This window comes from Stenella coeruleoalba, assembly GCF_951394435.1.
Source record: "Stenella coeruleoalba genome assembly, chromosome: 9".
NCBI classification, from domain to species: Eukaryota; Metazoa; Chordata; class Mammalia; order Artiodactyla; family Delphinidae; genus Stenella; species Stenella coeruleoalba.
The window spans coordinates 20,168,161-20,190,429 of NC_137155.1; the positions used below are offsets into that span (position 1 = coordinate 20,168,161).

At 41.5% G+C, this 22,269-nt stretch overlaps 1 protein-coding gene across 5 annotated transcripts in view; it reads right to left on the minus strand.

Annotated features, from left to right (window-relative positions):
* Positions 1-22,269, minus strand: part of GSAP (gamma-secretase activating protein) — an 89,561-nt gene that overhangs the window by 19,644 nt on the left and 47,648 nt on the right. For all 5 annotated transcript variants that reach the window (XR_013829804.1, XM_079931707.1, XM_079931706.1 and 2 more), the window contains 5 exons: positions 21,850-21,932; positions 18,933-18,986; positions 2,276-2,404; positions 1,358-1,416; positions 630-661 (listed from right to left, as the gene is read on the minus strand). Coding sequence is in view for 4 of the 5 variants with exons in the window: in XM_079931707.1 (XP_079787833.1) it covers positions 630-661; positions 1,358-1,416; positions 2,276-2,404; positions 18,933-18,986; positions 21,850-21,932 (357 nt within the window). In the remaining variant the exon portion in view is untranslated. The remainder of the gene's footprint in view (positions 1-629; positions 662-1,357; positions 1,417-2,275; positions 2,405-18,932; positions 18,987-21,849; positions 21,933-22,269) is intronic.

A 22,269-nucleotide genomic window follows, 5' to 3' on the forward strand; every position in this document is an offset into this window, starting at 1 on the left:
GTATCCCATGTACCAAGCGAGGGACTGGGCACTGTAAACACGACCCTGTTGACTCTCATTTTCTCCTCACGCTTGCCCTGAGGAGAACAACACACAAAATGGATAAATGGCTTGCCTAAAAGCACATGGTGGCCAAGCTGGAGTTTAAGCCCAGTTCTGTCCGCCTCTAAGTCCATACTCTCCCCCCATACCCACACTGCTTGTCTAGAGGCCCCTCGTCTTTGTGCCCCTGTGACCTAGCCCAGGGAGTGCCCAAGTGCTAACCGAAATGAAAGGAACATACAAGTCAAAGATCCTTGTATGATCAGACAGCTGGAGAGAGAGCAGCTCTAAGCCCAGGGGAACTACACCCTGGGAGGACAGCCAGAGGGCATGTTAATTCGATCAGTTCTGTGGGGAAACAGAAGGAAAACAGTCAGGGACTCCTCGGCAAGAGCAGCTGTCCCCAAAGGACCTGGTGCCAAGAGAGACATGGAAGGAGCTGGGTGGCCACTCTGATGGGAAAATAGTAAAGGGTGCTGCCTTCACAGCACTAGTGGAAGGGATTTCCCTGCCAACCCCCAGTGGGAGGAAGAATGGTATTACAAAACACTGACTGAAATCCAGAACGCTTTATTTTATTTTCTTACCCAAATTCCTTGCTTCTAGGTTAGAAATCACCCTACAAAGAAATTAGCCAATGTTATTCACACAGGAAGCATTAATCAAAAAAAAAAACAACGAAAGCCACACCACCATACAAAGATATCCTCCTTTAAAAACCCATCAAACCACCGCAGAAACTGTTCTCAGGCTGCTGAAAACCTCAAAAACTTTAATCAACTTGGCAAAAGCCACATTAGGCAATTTATAAAATCTCAAAACTCTTTAGTGCAAACAATGACAATAATTTAGAACAATTACAGCTCTCAGTTATTGGAAATAAGGGGAACAGAAAATAGAACAGGGGTTGGAATGGGGCCTATGCTTATGGCACTCCGAGATGACTCATCTACCCAGAAAATATGCTTTCAAAATAAGAGCAAGCTCACCAGCCCACTTACACTTGTTTAAAATCAACCTAATGTTTGTACCCCTCTAAAGTGCTCAACTAATAAGAGTTTTCTTTACCACTTATCCCTTGTAAGTCATCTAGCCCCACGATGCAAATCTAAAAGGTTTAACATATAAATTTTTCCCACTAGAAACTCCAGCTCCAAACTACAGAATAGGGGTCAGGTGGCTGCGTTAATAAGCTGATAGCATCATCTTGCTGAGGATATGCAACAAAAGTAAGCTACTTCCCTGAAAGGTAGCCAAGAAAGTAATTGCAAAATATAACCATCTTACAGCTACAATAATCCCTCATTTTACTTACTTTATTGCATTATCAAGAATATTTCTCACATACACCGTGGACCTTCTTTTTCCTTTTTTCTAGGAGTGAGAACACGTCAAAAGTGTGGAAGGTGAAGGTTTTGTGGGTGACATTTTTCACACTGAGGTCATAATACAATATAGTTAAGAGTTCAGAAAAAAGAGAGGTACTTTCCAGGTAATCAGAACACCTAAATTCTTTAACAATTGCTCTAAAAAAGTTTTATTCCGAAACTATTACATATTTTATATAGTTGCAAGTCAACTACATATTATATACAACAACACTACAACTATATCCAACAATGCTACAGACAGCTCATGTACTCTTTACCCAGTCTCCCTCAGTGTTTACATCTTCTATAAATAACTACAGTACAATACACAAATCAGCAAACTGGCACTGGTACAGTGAGCGTATAGTGCTGTCATTTTATCACATGTGTAGATTCACATACCACAATGTACCACCATAATCAAGATACAGAAATGCTCCATCACCCCGAAGATCTCCCTTGTGCTATCCCTTGATAGGGGTCACATTCACTCTTTTCCTTTCAACCATCCCTAACCCCTAGCAACCACTACTTTGGGAACACCCAGGTTTTTTTTTTTTAATCAATTTTTAACTACACAAGGAGCACAAAAACACATCTGAGACCCGGATGTTAATCCCACTTCTACTATGAACATGCCATGTGTGTCCTTTAACTTCTTTGCACTTGAATTTCCTCTTCAAGAGAAGAGAGGTCAGAGAAGCACCTTGGTCTCCCTACCGGGGATCAGCAGTATTAATAAGCAGTGCCTGGCAAGTGGGGAGAGTGCTGGAACACGGGCCAGCCTAATGGCCTAAGGGCATCACCGAACCTAATCGGCTGGGCTTCTGCTTCTTGCTCTGCGCTCAGGAACCCACACATACCTCTTCCGAGATCAGGCTGTGCCACTCTCTCCTGACCACGCTGTTGTTATAGTGTAAGTGTGGCTTGGAGTACTTAACATATTCCAGGTTGGAGTTCAGTTTTTCCCAGTAGCCCTTAAAGCTATGCACCTGTAGGAGATAAAATCATTGGTGAGCTTGAGAAACAGGTCCTGTGGCCCAAAGTACTCGGCAAGGGTCACGCAAGCCTTGCTGCAAAGCTGGGCTCACTTCACTTCCTTAGCTCTCATGAGGCAGCATTTCTGAGTGGACACTTCCCACAAAGCATGGCTTTCTTGCCCCGATAGGAATTCTAAAATAGACCAGAAGAGGCTTGCCTTCCTCCTTTCCTTTTCGAGTCCCTTTTACACACAGAGAGAGCTGCTCACCTCCCTAAGCCAATAGGACTCCCCTGGGTGAGGGCTAAGTGGGGAAGCCTACACTGAACACATCAAATCATTTCCTCCCCAGAGACCCATTTTCCTGACTCAGATTGTGTCAACAATGCCATGTTTGGTGAGAGAATGTGCACAAGATTTGGAACACGTGGAAGAATAGGGTTACTTTCCCACTAAGTTCATTTACTTCCAAAGGATCTTTTTCAAAACTCAGGAATCAGAAAGGTGAAATGAACTCCTTTCACAGTCAGTTGTCAAATACTCCAAGACAGAATTAGTTGGCGACCATCCCATCTAGGTTTTTGATGTATTGATATCATTGTACTACCCTGAAGCAAAAAATACCCATTATGTTCATTTTTAAACAAAATGCAAGAGTAATACATTTTTTAATGTTGAGGGATATCCTGACAGAAAATTGTTTTTGCAAATTAATGAAGATAGATTTATGATACACACTTTCTTGCCAAAACATATGCAGTTATAAAAGATTTGACTGGGGTCGAGGGTGCAATGTGTGGCCATAAAACAAAGTGAGTTAATGTCTACTGTGCAAACAGACTTGGCTGTATTACAAGGGAGAAAAGAGAACTTAAAAAAGATGCCTCAGTCAAGAAAAATGCCCTTTTGTTAAGTAATAGCACATCACCCAAATTCTTATTGAAAGGATAGTCACAACGGGCTCAAAATGGATGCTGAAATATCAGTAAAGTGAGTTACGTAATAAAACTAACTTGCTGTTTCAGAAATTAGTTGGCTGGGGAGGGAATCCGGGTAAAAGTCTGGAACTGCCTAAGAGGCAAGAGACCACTGTTTTGGGGTGCGTGAGGAGAGGGGATTCAGAGCACCGCCTAACCAAGTTCCAGAGTCAGGCGTGAGCCATGGCTATCAGTGCGGACACTAGAGACGGTCATGAAACGCTAAGGCTGCTGCTGCAGCCACCAAGAAGTCTGTGTGCAAGCACAGGTCACTATCTACACCTCCTCTCCCAGGAGCCTGTGAAGCCCGCCACTGCCAGGGTCCCGTGATCCAGGGACAACTTGCCCGGGAGAACACACGGCGCTCCTCAGGCTGTTGCAATGTCATGTTGGCCTCTGCCGCCGCAGGCTTGCCCCACATACCATACCCCTCCCTCCCTCCAGTCTGAGTGAGCCAGAGCCCCCTAATCAGCTGCTCCTTTAACCCCCTCAGTCTGAGCGAAGAACAGACTCCCTCTGCATGTGACATACATGCAGAGCCGGGGCCAAATCCAAAGCTGAAACCCAGGAGCTGTGCGAACAAACAATAGAAAGGGAAATTTCTCCCAGCAGCCTCAGGAGCAGCAGATTAAATCTCCACAATGAACTTGATGTACTCTGCATCTGTGGAATACCTGAATAGACAACAAATCATCCCAATATTGAGGCGGTGGACCTAGGGAGCAACTGTAGACTTGGGGTTTGCTTTCTGCATCTAATTTGTTTCTGGTTTTATGTTTACATTAGTTTAGTATTTAGAGCTTATTATCATTGGTAGATTTGTTTATTGATTTGATTGCTCTCTTCTTTTTTTTATATATAGATATATATGTTTTTCCTTCTTCTCTTTTTCTGTATGTGTATGCTTCTTTGTGTGATTTTGTGTGTATAGCTTTGCTTTTACCATTTGTCCTAGGGTTCTGTCTGTCCGTTTTTTTCTTTTTTTTCTTCTTTAGTATATACTTTTTAGCATCTGTTATCATTAGTGGAGTTGTTTTTTGGTTTGGTTGTTCTCTTCTTTCTTTCTTTCTTTTTCTTTTTTTAAATAACTCTAACTTTTTTTTTTTTTTTTTTTTTTTTGCAGCACGCAGGCCTCTCACTGTTGTGCTTCTCCTGTTGTGGAGCAAAGGCTCCAGACGCGCAGGCTCAGTGGCCATGGCTCACGGGCCCAGCCACTCCGCAGCATGCGGGATCTTCCCAGACTGGGGCATTAACCCGCATCCCCTGCATCAGCAGGCGGACTCTCAACCACTGTGCCACCAGAGAAGCCCCAACTTCTTTTTTTTTTTTTAATTTTAATAACTTTATTTTATTATTTTTTTTCTTCTTTTTTTCTCTCTTTTCTTCTGAGCCATGTGGTTGACAGGGTCTTAGTGCTCCAGCCAGGTGTCAACCCTGTGCCTCTGACGTGGGAGAGCCAAGTTCAGGACATTGACCCAGCAAAGACCTCCTGACTCCACGTAACATCAAACAGCAAAAGCTCTCCCAGAGGTCACCATCTCAACACTAAGACCCAGACCTACTCAACGACCAGCAAGCTACAGTGCTGGACACCCTATGCCAAACAACTAGCAAGACAGGAACACAACCACAACCATTAGTAGAGAGGCTGCCTAAAATCATAGGTCACAGACACCCCAAAACACACCACCAGACGCAGTCCTGCCCACCAGAGAGACAAGATCCAGCCTCATCCACCAGAACACAGGAACCAGTCCCCTCCACCAGGAAGCCTACACAACCCACTGAACCAACCTTACCCACTCGGGGCAGACACCAAAAAAAAATGGAACAATTAACCTGCAGCCTGTGAAAAGGAGACCCCAAATACAGTAAGTTAAGCAAAATGAGAAGAGAGAGAAACACAGCAGATGAAGGAGCAAGGCAAAAACCCACCAGACCAAACAAATGAAGAGGAAATAGGCAGTCTACCTGAAAAAGAATTCAGAATAATGATAGTAAAGATGATCCAAAATCTTGGAAATAGAATGGAGAAAATACAAGAAACGTTTAACAAAGACCTGGAAGAACTAAACAGCAAACAAGCAATGATGAACCACAAACTAAATCAAATTAAAAATTCTCTAAAAGGAATCAATAGCAGAATAACTGAGGCAGCAAAACGGATAAGTGCCCTGGAAGACAAAATAGTGGAAATAACCACCTCGGTGCAGAATAAAGAAAAAAGAATGAAAAGAATTGAGGACAGTCTCCGACACCTCTGGGACAACATTAAATGCACCAACATTCGAATTATAGGGGTCCCAGAAGAAGAGAAAAAGAAAGGGACTGAGAAAATATTTGAAGAGATTATAGTTGAAAACTTCCCTAATATGGGAAAGGAAATAGTTAATTAAGTCCAGGAAGCACAGAGTCCCATACAGGATAAATCCAAGGAGAAACAGGCCAAGACACATATTAATCAGCTATCAAAAATTAAATACAAAGAAAAATATTAAAAGCAACAAGGGAAAAACAACAAATAACATACAAGGGAATCCCCATAAGGTTAACAGCTGACCTTTCAGCAGAAACTCTGCAAGCCAGAAGGGACTGGCAGGAAATATAGTGATGAAAGGGAAAAACCTACAACCAACAACCTAGCCAGCAAGGATCTCATTCAGATTCGATGGAGAAATTAAAAGCTTTACAGACAAGCAAAAGCTAAGAGAATTCAGCACAAGCAAACCAGCATTACAACAATGCTAAAGGAACTTCTCTAGGCAGGAAACACAAGAGAAGGAAAAGACCTACGATAATAAACCCAAAACAATTAAGAAAATGGTAATAGGAACATACATATCAATAACTACCTTAAACGTAAATGGATTAAACGCTCCAACCAAAAGACATAGGCTGGCTGAATGGATACAAAGACAAGACCCATATATATGCTGTCTACAAGAGACCCACTTCAAACCTAGGGATACATACAGACTGAAAGTGAGGGGATGGAAAAAAATATTCCATGCAAATGGAAATCAAAAGAAAGCTGGAGTAACAATTCTCATATCAGACAAAAGACATTAAAACAAAGACTATTACAAGAGACAAAGAATGACATTACATAATGATCAAGGGGTAAATCTAAGAAGATATAACAACTGTAAATATTTATGCACCCAACATAGGAGCACCTCAATACATAAGGCAAATGCTAACAGCCATAAAAGGGGAAATCGACAGTAACACAATCAGAGTAGGGGACTTTAACAACCCACTCTTACCAATGGACAGATCATCCAAAATGAAAATAAATAAGGAAACAGAAGCTTTAAATGATACATTAAATGAGATGGACTCAACTGATATTTATAGGACATCCCATCCAAAAACAACAGAATATACTTTCTTCTCACGTGCTCATGGAACATTCTCCAGGATAGATCATATCTTGGGTCACAAATCAAGCCTTGGTAAATTTAAGAAAACTGAAATTGTATCAAGTATCTTATCCGAGCACAATGCTATGAGACTAGATATCAATTACAGGAAAAAATCTGTAAAACACACAAACATATGGAGGCTAAACAATACACTACTAAATAACCAAAGATCACTGAAGAAATCAAAGAAGAAATTAAAAAATACCTAGAAACCAATGACAATGAAAACACGACGACCCAAAACCTATGGGATGCAGCCAAAGCAGTTATAAGGGAAGTTTATAGCAATACAATCCTACCTCAAGAAACAAGAAACATTTCAAATGAACAAGCTAATCTTACACCTAAAGCAATTAGAGAAAGAAGAACCAAAAACCCCCAAAGTTAGCAGAAGGAAAGAAATCATAAAGATCAGGTCAGAAATAAAAGAAAAACAAATCAAGGAAACAATAGCAAAGATCAATAGAACTAAAAGCTGATTCTTTGAGAAGATAAACAAAATTGAGAAACCATTAGCCAGACTCATCAAGAAAAAAGGGAGAGGACTCAAATCAACGGAAATAGAAATGAAAACGGAGAAGTAACAACTGACACTGCAGAAATACAAAGGATCATGAGAGATTACTACAAGCAACTATATGCCAATAAAATGGACAACATAGAAGAAATGGACAAATTCTTAGAAAAGCACAACCTTCTGAGACTGAACCAGGAAGAAACAGAAAATATAAACAGTCCAATCACAAGCACTGAAATTGAGACTGTGACCAACAATCTTCCAACAAACAGGCTTCCCTGGTGGCGCAGTGGTTGAGCGTCCGCCTGCTGATGCAGGGGACACGGGTTCATGCCCCAGTCCGGGAAGATCCCGCATGCCACGGAGCGGCTGGGCCCGTGAGCCATGGCCGCTGAGCCTGTGCGTCCCGAGCCTGTGCTCTGCAACGGGAGAGGCCACAACAGTGAGAGGCCCGCGTACCGCAAAAAAAAAAACAAAACAAAACGAAAGAAACCTTCCAACAAACAAAAGCCCAGGACCAGATGGCTTCACAGGTGAATTCTATCAAGCATTTTGAGAAGAGCTAACACTTATCCTTCTCAAACTTCTCGAAAATATAGCAGAGGGAGGAACACTCCCAAGCTCATTCTACGAGGCCACCATCACCCTGATATCAAAACCAGACCAAGATGTCACAAAGAAAGAAAACTACAGGCCAATATCATTGATGAACACAGATGCAAAAATCCTCAACAAAATACTACCAAACAGAATCCAGCAGCACATTGAAAGGATCATACACCATAATCAAGTGGGGTTTATCCCAGGAATGCAAGGATTCTTCAGTATACCAAATCAATCAATGTAATACACCATATTAACAAATTGAAGGAGAGAAACCATATGATCATCTCAATAGATGTAGAAAAAGCTTTTGACAAAATTCAACACTGATTTATGATAAAAAGAAAGTAGGCATAGAGGAAACTTACTTCAACATAATAAAGGCCATATATGACAAACCCAGAGCCAACATCATTCTCAATGGTGAAAAACTGAAACCATTTCCTCTAAGATCAGGAACAGGACAAGGTTGTCCACTCTCACCACTATTACTCAACACAGTTTTGGAAGTCTTAGCCATGGCAATCAGAGAAGAAAAAGAAATAAAAGGAATCAAAATTGGAAAAGAAAAAGTAAAACTGTCACAGTTTGCAGATGACATGATACTATACATAGAGAATCCTAAAGTTGCTACCAGAAAACTACTAGAGCTAATCTATGAATTTGGTAAAGTAGCAGGTTACAAAATTAGTGCACAGAAATCTCTTGCATTCCTATACATTAATGATGAAAAACCTGAAAGAGAAATTAAGGAAACACTCCCATTTACCATCACATCAAAAAGAATAAAATACCTAGGAATAAACCTACCTAAGGAGACAAAAGACCTATATTCAGAAAACTATAAGACAATGACAAAAGAAATTAAAGCTGATAACAAACAGATGGAGAGATATACCATGTTCTTGGATTGGAAGAATCAACATGGTGAAAATGACTATATTATCCAAAGCAATCTACAGATTCAGTGCAATCCCTATCAAACTACCACTGGCATTTTTCACAGAACTAGAACAAAAAATTTCACAATCTGTATGGAAACACAAAAGACCCCGAATAGCAAAGCAATCTTGAGAAAGAAAAACGGAGCTGGACGAATCAGACTCCCTGACTTCAGAGTATACCATAAAGCTACAGTAATCAAAACAGTATGGTACTGACACAAAAACAGAAATATAGTTCGATGGAACAGGATAGAAAGCCCATAGATAAACCCACGCACATGTGGTCACCTTATCTTTAATAAAGGAGGCAAGAATATACAACGGAGAAAAGACAGCCTCTTCAATAAGTGGTGCTGGGAAAAATGGACAGCTACATGTAAAAGAATGAAATTTGAACACTCCCTAACACCATACACAAAAATAAACTCAAACTGGATTAAAGACCGAAATGTAAGGCCAGACACTATAAAACTCTTAGAGGAAAACACAGGTGGAACACTCTATGACATAAATCACAGCAAGATCCTTTTTGACCCACCTCCTAGAGAAATGGAAATAAAAACAAAAATAAACAAATGGGACCTAGTGAAATTTAAAAGCTTTTGCAAAGCAAAGGAAACCATAAACAAGACCAAAAGACAGCCCTCAGAATGGGAGAAAATATTTGCAAATGAAGCAACTGACAAAGGATTATTCTCCAAAATTTACAAGCAGCTCATGCAGCTCATGCAGCTCAATATCAATAAACAAAACAACCCAATCCAAAAATGGGCAAAAGACATAAATAGACATTTCTCCAAAGAAGATATACAGATTGCCAACAAACACACGAAAGAACACTCAACATCACTGATCATTAGAAAAATGCAAATCAAAACTACAATGAGGTATCACCTGTCAAATGGCCATCATCAAAACATCTACAAACAATAAATGCTGGAGAGGGTGTGGAGAAAAGGGAACCCTCTTGCACTGTTGGTGGGAATGTAAATTGATACAGCCACTATGGAGAACAGGATGAACGTTCCTTAAAAAACTAAAAATGGAACTACCATATGACCCAGGAATCCCACTACTGGGCATATACCCTGAGAAAACCATAATTCAAAAAGAGTCATGTACCATAATGTTCACTGCAGCTCTATTTACAATAGCCAGGACATGGAAGCAACCTAAGTGTCCATCAACAGATGAATGGATAAAGAAGATGTGGCACATATATACAATGGACTATTGCTCAGCCATAAAAATAAATGAAACTGAGTTATTTGTAGTGAGGTGGATGGACCTAGAGTCTGTGAAACAGAGTGAAGTAAGTCAGAAAGAGAAAACAAATACCGTATGCTAACACATGTATATGGAAACTAAAAAAAAAAAAAAAAAAGGCTCCTGAAGAACCTAGGGGCAGGACAGGAATAAAGACGCAGACATAGAGAATGGACTTGAGGACACGGGGAGGGGGAAGGATAAGCTGGGACGAAGTGAGAGAGTGGCATGGACATATACACACTAGGAAATGTAGAATAGATAGCTAGTGGGAAGTAGCCACATAGCACAGGGAGATCAGCTCAGTGCTTTGTGACCACCTAGAGGGGTGGGATAGGGAGGGTGGGAGGGAGACGCAAGAGGGAGGAGACATGGGGATGTATGTATATGTATAGCTGATTCACTTTGTTATAAAGCAGAAACTAACATACCATTGTAAAGCAATTATACTCCAATAAAGATGTTAGAAAAAAAAAAAAGGAAATTAGTTAGCTGAAAAGCCCGTTCAGCTGACATCCATTCTCACAGAGACAGGAAAGGCTATTTCCAAGAAATTGTCGTTTCTAGAGGAAATCAGAACCAAGGCGTCAGGTCCCACTCTCCACTTGACCTATCTCATTCATCTTTTCTTTCCCTTTCCATATATTTATAATGAATATACCTTTATCCACCCTTTGGTCCTCCTTATATTGAAAAAACAATAATGAAAGCAAATCCTGCCGACATTTGGCAGAATTCAGTCCCTAACAGGAAATCACTACAGCTTTCTTGCTATTCTACATCTGAGTTCACGCAACTAGTGCCAAAAGCCAGCAAACTAAGTGGTGTTGTGGTGACATCTAGTGGTCATTTCCACTATTAGCTCTGCCTGCTTGGCCACTGGAGTCCCAGTGCGTCGTCCACCCAATCTTGTCTAGCACAGAGCAAGGGGAGGGACGCTGGTGTCCTTCTACCTGTGCAAGGCCCTCTTCCCCTCAGGCCAAAGTCATCCTCCTCTCAGAAGACCCCACTCTCATACTCACACTGTGGCTCCCAAGAAAGGTTCTCTCCCAAACTATCTTCTTCTCATACCCCCATTAAGAAATCCCTTTCCTCAGACCCTTGTCTTGAGTTGAGAATAAGCAGACAAAACAAGTCCAAGGACATGCTTCAGAGGGGCTTCTGAGCCCACTGATTATATGTAAAATGGAGTATGTGTTTGTATGAGCACTTTTCGGGGGAGAAGGTCTACAGTTTATATCAGACTGTCAAAGGAATCCATGGCCTAAAATAGTTCAAAACTACTGAGTTAGAAGGAAAAATTATCTAAGTTTTAAAACAAAAACAACTTACATTTAAGTAAGGAACACTATTAGCCAAAAGCCCCAGAAATATTGTAATATAAATGTGTAGGTCTTTCAAGGAGGTCACTGGGCTGGATGTTATGATACAGATATTGAGGGAGTACAGAGAAAACAGTGGCATAGGTCATTACTTGGTAGCTAGTACGTAAGTGATGCAATTTCTTAAGTAATGAAAATTCAGACACCATTACAAATTGGGAGGTCTGTTTGGAAGTATGGGAAATAGCTAAGACCCAGAGGATGAAAATGGATATGTAAATGAAGGGTGAAGAGAGGATATTCTAGGTGGGGCTCTGAGGAAATGAGCAAAGACTGAGAGAGCGGAATGTGGATTCTGGGTTTAGATCAGAGACAGAGCTTTAGAGAAAGCAGAGAACACAACCCACAGCCCCCTTCACTCTCTGTGGTGAAGATATCTGCCTCTAGGGTGTAACGACCGACCTCAGCAACCACCTGGGTCCCATCCCCTAGAATCCTAACTGGTATGGGGTGTAACCTGAGCCTCATGAGTTTTCGACCGTCCCCAGGCAAGCCGACTATTCAGCCTGGGCTGAGAACACGCTTGAGCATATACAGGTAATCCCAGTCTCCCTCCCACCCTCAAAGGTTCTCATCTACATCTCTGGCTTAAAGGCTGATGAAGAACCAGCTGTCTGAAGACTTGCAATTGTGTTGTGACATAATAGGAGACAGGGTCAGAGAGGAGGTTAGGACCAATCTTCAAAGGATCTCAAAAGCCAAAGTAACACCAGCATGCTCATTGATGCAGAGAGTAAAAGAGGCTCCAAGGTAAAAGGTTAGCTGTTATAGCATGGTACGGGGGGAAGAGGGCATGGGAGCTACACAGTCACACCCTAGCAGCCAACCTGGGAGCACAGAAAGCCACTCCTTTCCGTCAACCAGCACTTACAGAACTAGTTGAATACTAAGCACTATTCATCAGGGACAACAGCAAAGTGAAAGCCACAAGAGTCTGAAGCACATCGCCAGCTTCCTGAAAAGAGCTTATAAAGCTTTCAAATACACAAAAATGCTTTCTAAGAAAAATACCCGTAAATTTAGCTACTTCTGGGAGACTCTGGTGTTAGAAGCCATCAGATCCTCAAGGAATGACCCAGAAGCACTTCCCTGCACAGGGGGAGTTTTAAATTTTGATTTTAAAGGAAGGAAAATTATTCCAAGTCTCTTCTTGAGAAATAATCTTATTTTGTCTCTTAGGATGACATGAAATAATTACCAAATGTAGCCCATCACAACTATTAATTGAACAAACAGACCAACAGGTTTCATTAAGGGACTGTTTCCCATTTATGTGGGAAATAATTTTGATTTTTTTTCTTTAAAAAGGAAGAAAGGGCTTCCCTGGTGGCGCAGTGGTTGAGACTCCGCCTGCCGATGCAGGGGACGTGGGTTCGTGCCCCAGTCCGGGAAGATCCCACATGCCGCGGAGCGGCTGGGCCCGTGAGCCGTGGCCGCTGAGCCTGCGCGTCCGGAGCCTGTGCTCCGCAACGGGAGAGGCCACAACAGTGAGAAGCCCGCATACCGCTAAAAAAAAAAAAAAAAAAAAAAAGGAAGAAAAAAAGCCCTGTGGTACTTACGGGCTCAGCTGCAAATTACTGCCAGAAAAAAAAAATCTGCATTTCTTTTTTTTTTTTTTTCTTTTTCAGTACGCGGGCCTCTCTCACTGTTGTGGCCTCTCCCGTTGCAGAGCACAGGCTCCGGACGCGCAGGCTCAGCGGCCATGGCTCACGGGCCTAGCCACTCAGCGGCATGTGGGATCTTCCCGGACCGTCATGTGGGATCTTCCCGGACCGGGGCACGAACCCATATCCCCTGTATCGGCAGGCGGACTCTCAACCACTGCGCCACCAGGGAAGCCCTGCCTTTCATTTCTTAAAGGCCCTCTGGCTTTGATCCTACATCTGCTGATGAACCAGCATCTTCTTTTACAGAAGAGGAAGCCAACTCAGAGAGAAACTTTACCCTTCCTATCAGGGCTCAACTAGCAGAGGTAAAGCATCAATCCAACTTGGCTCTTCAGTGGATACCATCTCAGTATCAGCTTTTACTTGCAGCCCAGAGAAACACAGGGACCTACTACCTCCAGCACAGACAGAATCAAATAGAAATGTCTTTGTGTCCATAAGGCTAGTAAGGTACCATACTAGGCCAAGATGCTGTAAGCAGGCCATCCACACAGAGGACCAGCGACCGGAACTCCTGAGGCTTCCTGCCAAGGGGACTGCATGTTGTAAGGCCAAGTTCTCCTATTTATAAGTGGACTTCCTCCTTCTTTCCAACATTTAGAAAAAATATCTCTCGTCTTTGCACAGCTGGGTAGTACTCTTAGCCATTTTTAATGAGATGTAATTTTTCATGTAACTCCCTAAATATGGCTCTAAACTATTCCATCTCGCAATCAGCATATATCCTGAGAAAGCCAATGCTAAGACAGTTCCCTCCTCTCAACCTTAAGAATTAAACATTATGTCTTCAACTAAACTATGAATAAAAGCAGCACAGCCTAGTGGCTGTAGGAGAGAGACAAAAACGAGAATTCTTGATCCTGGGTCTGTTCCTCAATTTCATCATCTGAGAAGTAAACTGAAGGTACCCTCATCTCTACAGATATGACAGGAATGAAGTTACCAGCCTGCTGCTCTATCTCTAGTAAGTTGTGTTTCTTTGTAAAATCATTAAAATTATGTTTTTACAATATTACTTGAACGTGCCATAACACTCTGTCCCCAAAAATATGTTGTATAGGAATAACTCTTGTTTTTTCTCTACAACAGTCTATTCACAGCATATTTCACTTCTGGGCACCAAACGTGGGGTTTTTTTCTCCACATCCATCAATTCTCCAATGCCAGCAGGGTGTCCTACATTACCTGGAGATACTGTCAGATCCCACAGGTTGAGGGCTCAGTCCCACAAGACTGCCCCCCATTTCAGATGCTAATCACAGGCCCGTGCTGTTACCTGTGATTCTGACTGCCTGCCTATCAATCCGAGGTTCCCAGCACCCCCTTCATGGGCTCTAGAATTTGTTACAGAGGCTCATGGAACTCAGGAATACAGTTTACTTACTATATACCAGTTGATTATAAAAGTATACAACTCAGTTAAGAGCCAGATTGAAGAGAGATGCGTGGGGCAGGCCGTGTGGGAATGGGCTCTGAGGTTCCGTGCCCTCTCCAGGCACAGGACCCCCAGCCCTGCACCTCCGTATATTCATCCAACCCAGAAGGTCTTCAGTTAGGGTTCTTTATGGAGGCTCCATTACATAGGCATGATGGGTTAAATCACTGGACGTTGGTGACTGGACTCCATCTCCAGCCACTCTGGCCTTGGAAGGTAGTGGTGGTAGAGGGCTCAAAGTGCCAACCTTCTAATCACATGGTTAGTTTTCCTGGCAACCAGCTCCATCCTTAGGTGCTTTCCACCTCATTAACAAACTCAGGTGTGGCTGGAAGGGGCTTGTTAGGAATAATAAAAGACATTCTTTTCACCTTTGTACTCTGGAGCTACTTCAGGAACTGGAACAAACAGTAAACATTATAACAAAAGGTGCACTTATAGCTTTTATCACTTAGGAAATTACAAGGATTTTAGGAGCTCTGTGCAGGGAACCATGGAAGAAGACCAAATATATATTTCTAGTTATATCACAAGATCACATATGTACAAACTAAACTTTGGAAAGTCAATATTTCCCACATAACCAATTGACATTTCTGTTAATGCTACATTGTTGTCAAAGCAACCATTCTCATTTTTTTTTTTTCATTCTCATTTTTAAAAACTGTAAGTTTCTACACTGCGATTGTTGATACGTTGGATCTCTAAGAAACATTTTCTTTAAGTGATGGTGGCTGTCTGTACTGAGAGGGTCAAGGAAAAGAGTGTCTTTTGTGTTTCATTAGATGCTTAATTATAGTCATGCTCTGCCCAAAAAAGTATTTTTTAAACACTTTTTAAGTGTTTCAGAGAAGCATAATTAAGTGAACCAGTCTCTGAATGGAGAACAGCACAGGTGCCAACCACTCTTTCCGCAATTGCTCAGGGGCATCTAGACCCCTGATGGACACTGCAGCAATGCCCTCACTTGGAGTGGCCATAACTGGGACGGGGCTTGAAGTCTTTCTCCTTCCCAGTCTCTAGGTCAGATAGTTAATAGTCGCTACACAAATGATTAAATTAAAGGCTTCCTTACTTTATAAAATGAAACTAAAGATGTCTGGCTTAACAATACTTTAATAAAAATACTCCATTTCTCCATTCTTGATATTCAAGTAAGCTATGGTTTCTTTTTTTTTTAATCCTTACATGACTTCCCGTGGAAGAGATAAATTCATTCTTAGGAAGGCCATTCTTGATGACATTCCTTTTTAAGGTGAGGGCCTTGTTTTAACATACATTTCGTTTCATTTTTTTAAAATTCTTTTGGAAACCATTCTATAAAGGAAGGCTTTTGTCTTTCAGGTGATACACTGGTATAAACCAATGAAATTCGATGTTCATATGTTAAACATTTGTCAAGTGCTTCACTTCACACTAAACTTATTGGCAGAGAGAGCAGAAGGGAAGTGCTCATCTAGTTTCATTTTGCTCTTCCCTCTTCAGACTCCTTATCAGGGCAGTCATCTTCCAAGCAGGATGGAAGCAAGTGTGGTCAGAGTAGTCTGGGGTCCCTTGGGCCTCGTGGAAAGTCCTGCAGCAAGCATGCCTTCGAAAGGTAACTTGTGTTTCAGGTCAAGGGTGCTCAAAGCCAACTCCTATGGGGAAGCTGCAAGAACAGTCACATAACGGGCTGGGGAGGGAGGAAAAGTAGGTGGGATATGCCACTGCAACCAGATCCACTGCAATATAATTAGGCTGGGAATTGCAGAACTAGGTCAAAGGCAGCTGCTTATTCTGAGAGGTATTATGCAAGCAGAGATGGGGAAACAAATGAGAGCTCTCAGGACCAGGTGTCCTGTGAACTGGAAGGGATGATTAGTGATGGCAGTGGGGGATTCGGGTGGAGCTGGCCACCAAACCCAGTGACATCTTCTCCTGAGCCCAAGGCAAATCCCGGCAGCATTCCTCTGCCTTCCCTGATGGACTGTGTCTGCGTGGAGAGGACAGTGAAGAGATCTACAGCTCACACTTGTCCTACGTTAACACTTCTTACTAACACATGAACGTATGTGGAGTCTCGGAAGAGCTTCCAAGCATGTTTGGGAACAGTTAATGGGAAACAACCCTCTGCAGAGCCAAATGCTAAGGGTAATTAGGGGAGAGGAGAAAAAAGTGAGGAGAAGGCAATGTGAATATCAAGAAGGAAGAAGAATGAACTGCATAAAAACATAATTTTACACACACACACACACACACAAATAGAAAAAAAAAAAGAAAAAATCAGAGAGTGCAAAAATAAGCTATTTTGTTCCCAAGCAGAGGCAAATTGTATTCTTAGAATAAGGCAATTGGTAAAAAGTTTGAGAACCTTCCCATCACTCTTTTATACTTACTTAATTTTTTAAAGGAAAATACACAATAATGTAAGGTTATAGTAAAACCAATAAACTCATAAATCCCCTGTAACAGTGTAAATGATCACAACATTTTTTGAATATCAACTTGGCAATAAGAATCAAAAGCTATAAAAATTGTCATAGCCTTTCACCCAATAATACTACTGGGCATTTAACCTTAAGGGAATAAATCACATACACACAAAAAAACTACATAAAAGTATTCACTGCCACATTATTTTTTTTTTTTTTTTTTTTTTTTTGTGGTACGCGGGCCTAGGCTCCAGACGCGCAGGCTCAGCCGCCATGGCTCAGGGGCCTAGCCGCTCCGCGGCATGTGGGATCTTCCCAGATCGGGGCACGAACCCATGTCCCCTGCATTGGCAGGCGGATTCCCAACCACTGCGCCACCAGGGAAGCCCTGCCACATTATTTTTAATAGCAAAAAAAAATTTTTTTAATGGGGGCTAGAGACAAATTAAATGTCTCAAAACAGAAGAATGATTAAGTAAACTAAGACACAGCAACACAGTGGAAACCTATGGAGTCATTAGAAACCATAATTATGAAAATTATGAAGTTTATGTACCAACATGAAAATGTGTATGATATATTATAATACATAATCTTTATTAAATATCACTAGATGGCCATTACTACTAGGTAAAACATGCAAACCTATGACAAAGACCAAGAGGAAACGGGGCAAAGAGACAATATGTTAGGAACTGTAGAATGTCACTGTAGAGTGACATTGCTTTCTTTTTAAAATTTCCTTCACTGGTTTATTGTGTGTCCATTAAACACAGTATGGATTTTCTGGACTAGTGGTAAAAGCAGAAACAATAAAATGAAAGGATGGAGGCTCTTAATAAGAATCTTTTAAGCTATTAATCAAACCTTTCTTTTCCCTCGTCTTCCTGCTTTTATAAACCTTCACAGTTGTCTCACTCTGCTGCCTAGATACATCTCTTGTCCATCTCCCCTTAAAGGACCATTCTTAGGACCAAAACCCAGAACCACTAAACCTGCCCCAGTCAGCCCTCTTTCACCCCCAGGGCATCACCGTGACCTCAAACGTCCAAGGCTTTCCCTCAGCTGCCTGAGCCTGCCCTGCCCTTTGTGGGTCCAAAAGAATCAAATGTAAATAGTAAAAGGCAGCAGCATACTAGGCTGCCTGCTGCCAAAAGTTGAGATTTCCCAGCACACACCAAGCTATAATTAACAGGAGGCAATGCCAAAAACAACAAAGGAGCTTCAAGAAAACTATGTTAAAATACTCCTCGGTTTTAACTACATACACATTCTTCTCTGCTCACCCACCCCACCCTCCCTATTGTACCAGAAACTCCTCTGAAACCACCAGACTGTAGAGGGACACTAACGCTGCTGCGTGGTGGGCAGGAGGAAGGTGTGTGCTGAGACCACAGGGACAGCCCGAGCAGGTCACTCTTGAGAAACAGAAACACTGTTCTCAGAACGAGAAGGAAATGAGTTAATCCCAGCCCAGGTTACTTAATGGTTTTAAGATTCTGTGTGTCTGTGCGTATGTGTGTGTGTGTGTGTGAGGGGGTGACAATGCAAGTGAAGTAAAAAACAGCTCCCAGGTCTGCTCAAGAAAATGTGCAAGAACTCCTCCAGCATGGATTGGTTTGAGGCACAGTGGGAAGTATGACTTCCATACACTTCACATCGAGCCCTGTAGTTCTCTGTCTTCAGAAAACCTCCCTCTTCAAAGAGCATTCCTAAGCATTGCCCTGGTATCGTCGCTGGTGACTACCATTTAGGAAGGACTGCCTAGACAACTAGCCTTACCCCTTGCAGCATCCTCCCCTGACAGTTTACAATCCCTTTTGGAACCACCGTGACACTCGGGGCAGGCGACCGTGAGGCCAGCAAGGAAGCCACGCAGGTCTGGGCTTTTTGTCTCTCACTGTAAGCACTTACCTTCATAAGAGGCAACGGAATCTCTTCTGTCACAAGGGTTATTCCAGGAATTTCCTGTGGTGGGGGAAAAACATACACACAACTGCTAAACGTATCAACTACCCCCAGCCCGAGCCTTCAGGAAGTGTCTTCCGTGCAGACAGAAGCTGAGGGCAGCTCCCAGTTTGGTAACCTCTACTTTAAATAAAACTTGGGGTTTATAAATACCAGTGAACACAGCCTATCTCTTGCCTCGGGAAGGGAAATATTCTGTAAAGTTATGATTATAATAGTTGACAGTGTCACTAAAGGAAAGGATAAACTATTATGAAGAAATACAGAGTAAATAATGTATTATTTACACATTTCTATTTAAGAAAAAAGGAGGCAAATTATATTTGCACCATCAAGTATAATAATAAGGTGGACACTTTCCTTTTACTCCTTCCTCCCTCTTCTTCTCTTTCACTTAAATGTATTATAGTTGGTCCCTGCCTCACTAATGGGATTCTTTTTTGACCTCAGTGGAAAACTGTTCTGCACCTCATCCTCTACCGTGATTTCGGAAATAAGAGATCCCCATAAAGTGTTTACCTAGCAAGATCACCACGGCAAATGTGCAAGACGCAATTCATATCAGGAAGTCCAAATTATAACATTCTGCTAACTAGTGAGCATTAAAACAGAAATTTAAATAAAAAGATAAACTGACAAAATTGCCACTTATTTATTTTAAAAAGTGTGTTTCCATGTTAATTATGTATATTAACCTGTCAACTAGTCAATTCCTCTTTCATTTCCTAAAAACTAAGTAGATGATATATAAGAAAATACAAATGAAACCTGGTATTTGTTTAGAACTTAAATGTCCTGGATTTTATTGACATACAATATTTCTGAGAAAAAGGGCATCACAGGGATGGAGAAATAAACTTCCAGAACATTCAAACAACTGAGTCCTCCACTGGCCAGGAGAAAGCCTGTAATAAAAATCTATGTATGCTTCACTTATCACTACTCAGCAACAGAAATTTCACTACAGCTCTAGGTTATAAATAGCATCTTCAAATAAGTATAACAAGGCTCACTGTCTGCAAAGCATAATTCAGGATTATCTATCTGTAAGACACAATATTTTCTAGTATCTTAAAAAACCCAATTCAGTTATTTACAGAAATAATCTGTCTCCATACAGAAGTATGAAATTTATTTATTAAGGGTATAGCATTAAGAGCATATGCAGATTAGAGAAAAGAAAATGATTTACATCATTGCTAAAGAAAATCATAGGCTCATAGAATTTCAGGATTAGGAGAGACCTTTAAGGTAACCTACTCCAACCGCAAGAAGTCTAAAGCAACATGATAAACCCCAAAATAAGCTCTGTACACAGTGGTTAAAACTTTGGGTTTTTTCATACTGTACTTCTTGTAGGACTTCCTGATGTCACTCTGTATGTCCACACATTTCCTCTGCTCCACAAAGGAGGAGAAATGCAAATGTGAAGAACTACCTGTCAGGATGACACTCACACAACAACCAACTAACACATGTACCATGTTTAAACACAACCCTGGGAACCAGAGGTCCAGACCCGGCCTCCCAGACACTGAACACAAGACAGCGACAGCCAGCATTGGGTGGTGAGGGGAGGAAGATGAAATGTGCATTTCCTGCTTCTGGGGGAGGGGTAGGGATTAACCTGCGAACTTCCTGCCACATTACCACAGAGTCTGCATGTATATTGACAAGGGTTCTTCAAACAATGAGGGCCTGGAGAAGAAACAAGCTCAGATCTTTCCTTATAGTTTTACAGAGAGGCATGAAAGTTTACGAACTCTAACAGTGAGAGACAAAGAAGAAAGGGCCTTTGGGAAAACACTACCATTGCGTATACCAAAAATTTAGAAATTCTTCTAACATGGGACTTCCCTGGCAGTCTAGTGGTTAGGACTCTGCGCTTCCACTGCAGGGGGCATGGGTTAGATCCCTGGTCGGGGAACTAGGATCCTGGGTGCCGCGTGGCGCAGCCACAGAAAACAAAAAAAAAGGAAAAAAATTAATCAAACACATCTGATATGCCTTTTTAAAGGACTATATTTAGATAGTCTAAAAACAAAATGGGAAGTGTTACCATTGATCCTAGTACTTATTTTCCTGTGTCTGTGCTACCTGAATTAAATTCACTTTTCTAAATGCTTTTTGGATACAAACCTCTGCCTCAAGACTAAGCACACAGTAGTTCTAACATCTAAATATGAAAGGAGGAGAGGCAGAACCTTTTTCAGGGGGAGCCTGTACATGGTTTTCACTTCTGATCCAACAAAGCTCAGTTCACTGAACCACATTCAAGAGAAAATGAACAATGTTTTCTCCTGAAACACTTCTTCCCAGCTAAAAGGAAGGGAGTCTGGACCAACAGGAAGAAAAGGTTGAATGGCATGGATTTGCTTAAGATTACTGACTTTTACTGATCTTGACACTCTAAAGTTATCACAGATTTTCTTTCTAAGGCTGGGAAAAAAGCTCATGAAGGTGCTAATCTACTAAGTAAATAGAACAGCTCAGAATAACAGCAGTGGTCCAGCCGTTGCTCATTTATAAAACCCTAAGAAATATTTTCGTCTATTCTAGCTGCTTGAAAAAAATTAAAAACTAAAACCATCTGAAGATGATAGAGGCTTCATGCTGCTTGGGAGTAGGAAGAGTAACACGTATGCTGTGCCTTCTCCTTCAGTTCTACTGTTTTATGTAAATAAAACTGGCCAACAGCAAGGACTCACTATTATTTTTCTGCCAGAAAACTCCAATTCAGATCCTTATGCATCAAAACAGAAATGAAATCACAACCTTGGTTACTGTGACGGGAACGTCCTACAACTGACCCACAGCAGTGAATCAGTTTTAATTACAGAAAGAATATAAAGTGTTAACTTACTGTATCCCAAGTGAGCAGTGAGGAGTATGGCAAGAGTTTATCCATGTTACTTGTCTCTGGATAGATGCTCCAATATGAAGAAGCTGAGTAAGTTTTGGTGGGGAAAAAAGACGTTTTAATATGAAGAATAAGGCAGTAGACGTTGTAATGCACCCAAACAAGCCAACCCACAAAAGTTTTCATTGCCTTATCCTTCACCTGCAAAAGGCTAATCATGGTTCTATCCGCTGATTAAAATGTTCAGGTTCTACTTTTTACACTGAGAATAATTTTTAAAAAATTATTTGGCACTTACATCTATCCAAATGACGTTATAACCACTTCGCACAGAACCAGCCAACACAACGCTTAAAATAAATCACTAATAAGGTTATAGAATCAAGATCATATCTTATATGTCATCAGTCTCTGAACAGCCAC